This window comes from Nipponia nippon, unplaced genomic scaffold (genome assembly GCF_047370975.1).
Source record: "Nipponia nippon isolate SJK-2023a ecotype South Korea unplaced genomic scaffold, ASM4737097v1 scaffold_2, whole genome shotgun sequence".
In the NCBI taxonomy this organism is placed as follows: Eukaryota; Metazoa; Chordata; class Aves; order Pelecaniformes; family Threskiornithidae; genus Nipponia; species Nipponia nippon.
The window spans coordinates 119,749,041-119,758,124 of NW_028262336.1; the positions used below are offsets into that span (position 1 = coordinate 119,749,041).

A 9,084-nucleotide genomic window follows, 5' to 3' on the forward strand; every position below is an offset into this window, starting at 1 on the left:
TTTCCACTTTTTTTTAAACACTTCTGATAGAGTCTTCCCACCAGATCACTGCATAACTTACTGAAACCCTTATTCTCCCTTGTACAGAGAGGGGGTTCCTGCACTTCTCCTCGCTTCTTCCCACAGCCATCGCCCATGTGCCCATGTGTTCCTACCATGTCCTGCCCATGGGACATGCTTAACTTGTGCCACTGTCATTTCCATGCACAGCTACTCCTGGCTGGCTGCAGGAGATGGCACACTGCAGAAAACCTTCCTAAAGATTTGGGCTTTCAAACTCCTGCTCAGAGTGCATCTGTGAAGAAGAAATCTGTGACTTCCACATGGAAAGGAGTTACCTGCTCCACAGATGAACACGAGTATGCAGGAAAGCCAAACAAATGCCCTAAATAGGGCAGTTTTTACATAGAATTGGTTATGAAGAATCATACCTGGACAGATGAAAAACATTCACAGGGCAACTAAAAAGATATCAGTATGGCAACTCTATAATAAACATAACTGACTTAATTCCTTAACGCATATATGAGTTTTTCTTGGAACTATGTCTGTTTAAAGGGAGCTTCGCAAAGTAGTTTTAAAAAGTCTGTGTCTTTCCTGTAGTTTTTTTGCAGTCTAACAACACCTTGCTCTCCTGCCTGTTCCCAGCAGTGAAATGATAATGCGCTTGCTTTGAATATCAGCATGGATCTCCTTCGGCTGGTCAGTGGTAAATCTTCTTTTACTGTTTCCTAGGTTTATTTTGATGATTATTGTGGGTTTAGTTCAGTCAACTTTAAACAGACAAATTCTTAGCCCTATCTTCTGCATTAGCCTTGTGCCTACAACCTAGAGAAATCTGGATTATTTTCATACCATTGCATATCAGACAAAATATAACATTTCCCCTCCTTTAAGCCAAGCTGGTATTTTCCCTCACATTAGTGCTCCATTGCTCTTATCAACACTAATTCCTACCCTCTTAATCTCTGCACCCCACAAAAATAAGATTGGATATCTTCTAAAGAAGGGGGAAGACTGAAGAATTGCTAGTAGTCCTCCAAAGACTTTCCACCCAGTTCTGAAGACTTTTGTGTTTATGGCTCTGTTTTGTATGGCATCTTTCCTTACAAAGTACAGCAGACTAATACTTAGCAGTTTCTTTGCAAGGCGGCATTATTTTTTCTGATTTTTTTCTATTTTTTTCTGATTGTGGACTCAATCAAAGAATATTATCATCAAGCCATTATTTCTCTCTATGATCTAAACTAGGCCACAGAATATGGCTCTAAATATACCAGGCTTAGTATCTTTGATTGGGTTTTTTATGTTAACTTTAGCTACTGGAATTTGGGCTTCTTGGAAAAGCAAAAAGGACCAGCAGAACAGAAACCCAACTGAAATGGCCATAGTTGGAGGCAGGAATGTAAATGTTTTCATTGGATTGTTTACTGCAACAGGTAAGTTTTCTTAAAGGACTTTTATAAATTCTTCTTAAAACACATGCATTACATAGATCTGGGGGACTTTTCTTTCAAAGCAGGTGAACTCCTTTAATGTCAGGGCAGATTTTACCTAAGTGTGGCTTTAAAGGAGTATGGTTTCATGAATCATTTTGGGATGGATTCTTCCAAACCTCTTCACACTAAGCAGAACGTAATGTTTATGTAGATTCTTTAAATTAAAGAGATTAATTTAAGAGTTTAGTTAAGAGTTAAAGAGTTTAATTTAAGAGTGACTGAAGAATACGACATTTTTCATTAAGGAGGACTGTGGTCTTAATCTTGAACCAGTTTCTGTTATCCAGCATAACAGAAGAATTTTACTTCTGGAACAATCCAGTTCTGTGTGGAATAAATTGCTACTCATGGCGAGCATTGGCCTCTCTGCTAAAGAGAAAATGTTTCTCCACTGACTGCTGCCCTCCGCTTCCCTTTTCTCTCCTTGCTGCCTGGTATCATTTTTTGTCAAGGCTTCCCCGAGTGGTATTTGCCTGGCTAAGACACTTAAGCCCATGCTGTAGGTTTGTATTCTGTCTGCAATGTCTGCTTGCATTTTTTTTCATGTCTGTTTTCTTAGACTGTGTAAGTGATGCTCATGAAGGATGGTCTATATCAGACACAGCAAAATAAAAAAGGCAATTCTGTTTGCTCTAACAAAAGTCTTTCACTAAGAAAAACGAAATAAAAAATTATTATATTCAAATTGCCTCTAGATGTTTAAACATTGAGCTTTTCCATACACACATAAATATTCATTCTTGAACCTGGCAAATTATTTAGGGTGAGATTCTAATACTGTTACCTGTACTCAGCAGCATGTCTCACTGTGGGAGCAAACTTTTTGTAAAGAAAATAGAAGCATGATTAAATATTTGTATGAGAAAAAGGTTTACAAGCTCTCAGAGTGTTCTACAAGACTAGTCGAGAATATGTATCACAGTTCTTACCTTTCCATCTTCCATGTTTACAGCCACCTGGGTTGGAGGAGCGTATATCAATGGCACAGCTGAAATTGTCTACCTGCCTTCAAAGGGACTACTGTGGGTCCAGGCACCTGTGGGATTCGCCTTGTCCCTTGTTATTGGTAAAAAATTCACATAATCAGGACACATAAGCTTTAAAAAAAAGTCATATGAGTATATTAAGATGCATAACAGAGTATAGAGTACATTTTAAAGGTGATTTTGTTTCTTCAATCTCCCATAGATCCAGAATAAGCATTTATAATGCTGTCCTCTAAACTGAAACATAAGAAATGGGGTAGCTTGGACCTAGTGTAGAGTTTTGCCTGCTTGGAGCAATTTATAGGACAAAAATCTTATCTGAGAACTTTAGAAGCATATGGCTATGTGCATATTGCTTTTCTGTCATGGTCTCTTATTCACAGACTATTGAGAGTATTGGTATCATTTTAGTTTTTTCTTTGAATTTCTGTGTGGTGAAATAATACCATCTTGTTTTTTCCACTAAAAATGCATTCTTCTGAGTAGTCTCATCTCAGGATGAATTTGTCGTGCATCCAGCTTATCCCACTTTACAGCTGGTCACTATTTTGTTGAAACTAAGCTAAGTTTGCAGTGTCCTATGCCTAAGATGCCATTTCTAACTCCAAGAATTATTGGACTCATGCTGAGGTTCACCTGTCTTGCCAAGACCAAAGTTTCTTCCAGCCCACACTGAGTTATACCATAACTCTCTAGGGACACAGGATGATTAAAGCAAGGAGACCTGTGCAGACCTTGCACAGGAATTTCTAAAAGAACAATAACCTTTATTCTCAAGTGAGAGAGAGGAGTCCAACTGACGTGAATATGAATCAGGCTTGGAAATATACTGCCAGCATTTCTTATGTGAGTAATTCTTACTAATGAAATTGAGAAGTGCAGGTCTGATCCTGCAATCTTTACTCAGGTCAGCAGCGCCCAGACAAGCAGTCCTGTTGGCTTCAGGCTTAGGCACAATACGTATTCTTTGGTTTTAATGAGACGGCTGTACGTCTGAAGTCTAATATTTAGATGATGGTGGGTGGGACTCAGCTCAATGTGCAGATTAAAACAATATAGTACTGGGAAGAGACAATGAAGCCACCAAAATGAAAATGTAACCAGAAAAGGAATGTATATCGACATGTTGCATCATATGGTCAAGGACAAAAGTTTGCCTCTTTTTTTAGCCAAATATGAGTCTTCAATGCCTCACTCTGCCTACTGATATTTTCCACAGGAAGCATTTCCGAAAACTTTGTGTCTCAGGTTGGTAGGTCACTGGAGATGGAGAGGAGACTGTATGTGGGTGTCCTCTGAACTAAGTTACAGTCACACAAGTATCTTATGCCATTCGGGGTGCCCTAGGGGGTCCCACCTGGCCTCCAGTAGCCACTCCAGAAAGTCACTCCAGGTCTGCCAAAAGTGGCAGGTCATATCTGCCAGCTGGAAGCAGATGTCCTTTATAACTTGGAACCTCTCAAATGGATGAAACCCCATATTTAGGCAGGTGAATTGAGGACCCAGTGTCTGGTTGGCTGCATCATTCTCTAAGGTCCATTATGTACGAATTCCACACGCACTACATAGGTCTGATACCCAAATACCATAGTATTCTTATATTTTTTTCCTGGAATATAATACATGCAAAATTCTACCAAAATGTCATCACTTCTGATAGGTGGTTTCTTCTTTGTAAATCCAATGAGATCCAAGAATTATGTGACAGTGATGGATCCCCTTCAAGAAACTTACGGGAACGTGATGGGAAGCTTACTCTTCATTCCACCACTGCTAGGAGAGGTGTTCTGGTTTGCAGCTATCCTGGCATCCCTGGGTAAATACTTACTTTGCTGTTACATTTGTTAGAGGTCATGCAGCACAACTATCAGAGTATAATACACATTTGGGAATTGGACTAAGCTGTGGAAAGTTGTGGAAAGTTGTGCTTCATGTCTCCTTTTGTGAGCGGAACAGAAGCATTTCTCATTTCTGGAAAATATGTTTTCAGGTTTAAAACAAATGACAGTAGTATATATTCATGATATTATAACAGAGAGGTGTGGCAATATGAGTTAGTACCTTCCTTTTGCCTGTGGGAGAGGAGATGTAAAAAGTCAAAGTGCCTTGGCAAAGGCCATGCAGCAAGGTAGCAGCAAGAGCAGAAAGGGAACATGGGCTCTCCTGAGTCCTCACTCTGCCCACTCTCTGTAGACCGTGTGCTTCTCATGCAGCACAGTGTGCTGGCATCAAGGGAACAATATATCCTTATTTATTCTGTATTCTGCATGTATGAAAACTGCCTTAAAATACTTGACCACTGTCCTTGTCTGCAGGAGCAACAATGAGGGTCATCTTGGATATTGGAGGCTCTTTGGCTATCGTTGTCTCAGCATGCACTGTCATACTCTACACTCTACTGGGAGGCTTCTACTCTGTTGCATACACAGATGTCATCCAGCTGGTTTTCATTACACTCAGCCTGGCAAGTCTTGTGTATTTCTTTGTTCCCACTTTCCTAACTAAGGCAAAAAGTCCTGCTTTTCTTTTCAGTATATCTCAGACCAAAAATAACTCTACCAATACTGGCCCTTGCCCTACAGTTCCTCTTCAGGAGAACAGGTCTCCTGAAATGTCTTACAGTCCTTATGCATTTCAGACAGTGCTCACACAAGCTATCAACCTTGCTGGGTGAACACACTACTCACAAGTAAAGTCTGCAGAACCTGTCCTGAACAATCTTGGCTGGAAGGAGAGAGATCTGTCTGCTGAAGGCACCTGTTGACCTCAGTTACTGACTTATGTTCTTGATGATGCCATGAATGAGAAACATGTAGATTTAATGTAAGGAAGGGGGATAAAGGAAGACTCTTTGTCTGGGTTTAATCTTTACGTTCTACATCTACCTTAATTTCAATATCTGAATAGATTCTCCAAGAACAAGGACCCTGGGGAAATGGTTCACTATTTCCGTTTCTGTCCTAGTGGGTCTGTATCCCCTTTGCCCTGGTGAACTCTGCAACAGAAAGTATTTATTACACTGCAACTCATCAATCTCACCAAGACCCTTGGATTGGGAAGATAGAAAAACAGTATCTTGGAAGGTGGCTGGATGACTTCTTCTACCTGGTATGGAGTATTTCTTTGACAGGTGGTTGTGAGAAGGGATTTTTTGGGGGAAAACTTTTTTTTCTGGAAAACTTGTGGGTTCTTCCAGCCAGGAGCCTTAAGTTGCACAGCTGGCAGGGGCAGGATGATGTGTAAAACCTTCTCTCAACCACTCTGCAGCACACTGAATGGACTGGGGAGATCCAGAGCTCAGGTGTGGGACAGAAAGAAGCAGTAGGGAGACTCCATCCTTTACCCATGTGAAGGAATGTACCTCTTGAGTAAGACCATCCAGGCAACTAGTTCTACTGCCAGCACCTAAATGAGGCATTTCCTACCTTTTGAGAGGTTGGTCTTGCAGCCTCAATAGTGTGCTTTTAACATAATTATGTAAAATTCCCTCTATTTGAAAAAAAAATATTAAAATGGCATGGCTGCAGGTCATCAGCAAACATGGTGCCATTGGCTCCACTGCACAACTCAACTTTGAGCTACCAATATAGCGAAGACTACAGGAGGTTGTTACACTCTTGCTAGACTGGTAACAGGGACACACCGAAGCTTGAGTTTGTTGGGTGAGGACAGAATCTTCAGATTTTATCTGATTAAATTTGTCTGCTAAGAAAGTGAAAATGGCGATTTTATTTTTAATTTTAGATTATACTCTAGCTAAGTTCGGGTAGATTTTTTACAAAATTGCATTCCTGAAAAACGTCTCTTTTCCTTCCTCTGTGCCTGTTTCACTGTGCCAAGCAACCTATTTTTCAGCTTTCTCAGTCTGCCAAACCATTAACTGGTTTTGATCAAAATTTCAATTCCATCACAATGAAAACAAAGAAAAAGGACACCCTCAACCATCAAAAATATCATCCTCAATAGTTAAAGCTGGGCAACATTTATGCATTTGAAATGAGAGTTTTATCACAGTAAAGATTATCATCCATCTGAATGAATGGATGATGTCCTACAGCTGCCAGCAGCCTGGTGGGTACCGCTGGTAACATCTGAATGTTTCAGGTGCTTGGGAGTATCCCATGGCAAACTTACTTCCAAAGAGTGCTCTCCGCTGCCTCGCCAGGACAGGCAAGGCTCATATCCTACCTCTCTGGACTTGGGTGCTTCTCAATGGCCATCCCCTCTGTGCTCATTGGTGCAGTTGCAGCATCAACAGGTAAAACTAATTGTTTGCCTCTGAATAATGAACATGTTTTTGTCAAAGGTGATTAAAATGGGATCCAAAGAAGTCCTGATTTAGGCTTCAAATTACCTACTCCTGTGTACCTAAAAGCGTAGCCCTGGCCACCCAACTAGGTGTTCTGTACCAGAAATATGGAGCCCTCTGAGGTTCAGTGCACACCTACCTAGAGACATTTAAACAGCCCCAAGGCCTGTTTAAAGCTATTTCATTATGATGAATTAGCTTTTCATGGATGTTGTGTTGAGAAAAGATGAAGGCAGCCCCTGTAAAACCCTGTATAATCCTACTTTCCAAGAAATCTTACGCTTGCTTCTGTTAATGCCTTCTGCATGTAAGACCCAGCAATATTACTACAGATTGTTAATAAGGTTCTGAAGAAAACTTGCTTGAAGGAATCAAGAAGGTCAGTCCTGTAAACTCACAGCCCCTGCCCAGGGGATCAGTCCTGTGAGCAAGGGTTAAAGAGCAGCGAAGTCACTGAACATTTAATCAATTGAACTCATTAATTCATCTGTCACTAGGGGCATCAGCGCAAAACTCCCCTCTCCTCACGAGCAGGGTCTAGAAAGTTGACCTTTAACTGTCCCAGTTCTGGAAACACACGAAGCACAGCTATTTCTATAGGTGCTACTGGGGAAAAGGAAAATCTTTGACCTAGCAAGAGCTGCAGCATGTTAAGGGGAATCACAGGAGATCATAAGAGAATCCAAGAAATTCATCCAAGTCCTAAAATACCGAGTGGGCCTCAGTCCTTAGCCCTGCTGTGACTGGTACCTGCAGAAAGGCAGCTTCAAAGACAGCAGAAATGTCAATGAAGGATTTGTTGTGATTTTTTTCCTTGTTCTGTTTTAAAGACTGGAACCAGACAAGCTATGGTCTTCCGAGTCCACTCGAGAGAGGGGAATCGGCAATGATACTGCCACTTGTTTTACACTATCTCTGCCCAGCATACATCTCCATTGCTGGTTTGGGAGCCATCGCTGCTGCTGCAATGTCTTCTGCAGATTCAGCTCTTCTCTCCGCCGGCTCCATGTTCGCTCACAATATCTACAGGAAAATCCTGAGGAAAAAGGTACTTGGTTACACCATTCAGTAGTTTTGGTGTCAGGAAAGATGTTTTTGTTTCAAGACTATCTCAAATACAGTGTGTGTAGTGTGTGATTAGAGGTGTCTGTTCTTCAGCTGCTCAACTGAGTTCTGGAGCCAGAGCTTCAAACATAGGTCAGGGGTGTTCATATCCTTGGTAGGGATACAAATACTCACACTGGTGAGCTTTGCTCTTTACAAAATGACTGATATAAAATTTGGACTAGGATATTAATGGAAACAGCATAAAACCGTGACCCTTAAAATTACAGAGGGCAGATGCATCTCCAGGGGTGCCTTCCTTGGGCAGCTGCTGGTGGCAAGCATTGCCTGAAAGCAGCGAGGGCTTGGTGAGAACCAGCTCAGGGCAGGGCAGTGCTGGTCACCCCGCCAGTAAACACCATGTCTGTAATGTGACAATCTCTGTTTTACAGGCGACGGAGATGGAGGTCTTATGGGCCATGAGGACCTCCATGCTGGTGTTTGGGGCCGGGGCTGCCGGTCTGGCTTTTTACTCCAGCTCTGTCTATGACCTCTGGTTCCTCAGCGGGGAGCTGGTGTACGCCCTGCTCTTCCCCCAGCTCTGCTGTGCCCTCTTCGCTCCCAGCACCAACACCTATGGCTCAGCTGCTGGCTTCTGGGTTGGGCTCCTCCTGAGGCTGCTGGCGGGGGAACCTGCCCTGAGCATCCCTCCTGTCATCTGCTACCCAGCCTGCTCCCTGGTGAATGGGACTTACAGTCAGCTCTTCCCCTTTAAAACATTCACCATGCTTCTCACCTTGGGGACGATCGTTGCTGTTTCATACCTGGCTGCAGTTTTGTTTCAGAGAAACCTCCTTCCTCGCAGGTGGGATGTTTGCAATATCATGGGGGGAACTGGCACCCTCATCCCCCTGCAGCAGATGGAGAAACAGATGAATTCGCCAACGGTTGCACTAGAAGAGAATCGTGATTAACTGTGGGGCCTCGTTTGAAAGGTAACCGTGCATTCAGCAATTAGAGTATGGTACAAACAGCATCGCTCTTCCCTTTGCTTTCAGCAGTAATGAATTATTTAAAGTCCTCACAGAGTAATAAAGACACACTCTGTTCATCCAAGGAGAATGTGTGAGCTTGAAGTCTGCAGTGATTAAAGGTGATGGAGCATGATCTTGTGGTGGTGACCACAGGGCACCTCAGGCCCCAGCAGTGTTTGCTTCGGGGTGCCCCTGGTACCCCACCCGAAAGC

At 42.4% G+C, this 9,084-nt stretch overlaps 1 protein-coding gene across 1 annotated transcript; it reads left to right on the forward strand.

The window, feature by feature from the left end:
- The first annotated feature begins 1,261 nt into the window (after positions 1 to 1,261).
- LOC104017380 (high affinity choline transporter 1) lies at positions 1,262 to 8,837 on the forward strand. The gene is made up of 8 exons (XM_009470406.2): positions 1,262 to 1,439; positions 2,452 to 2,565; positions 4,146 to 4,301; positions 4,801 to 4,949; positions 5,450 to 5,593; positions 6,590 to 6,743; positions 7,625 to 7,842; positions 8,291 to 8,837. Exons 1-8 carry the CDS (start codon positions 1,262 to 1,264, stop codon positions 8,810 to 8,812), a joined length of 1,635 nt encoding a protein of 544 aa, XP_009468681.1. The 3' UTR covers positions 8,813 to 8,837.
- The last annotated feature ends 247 nt before the right edge of the window (positions 8,838 to 9,084 follow it).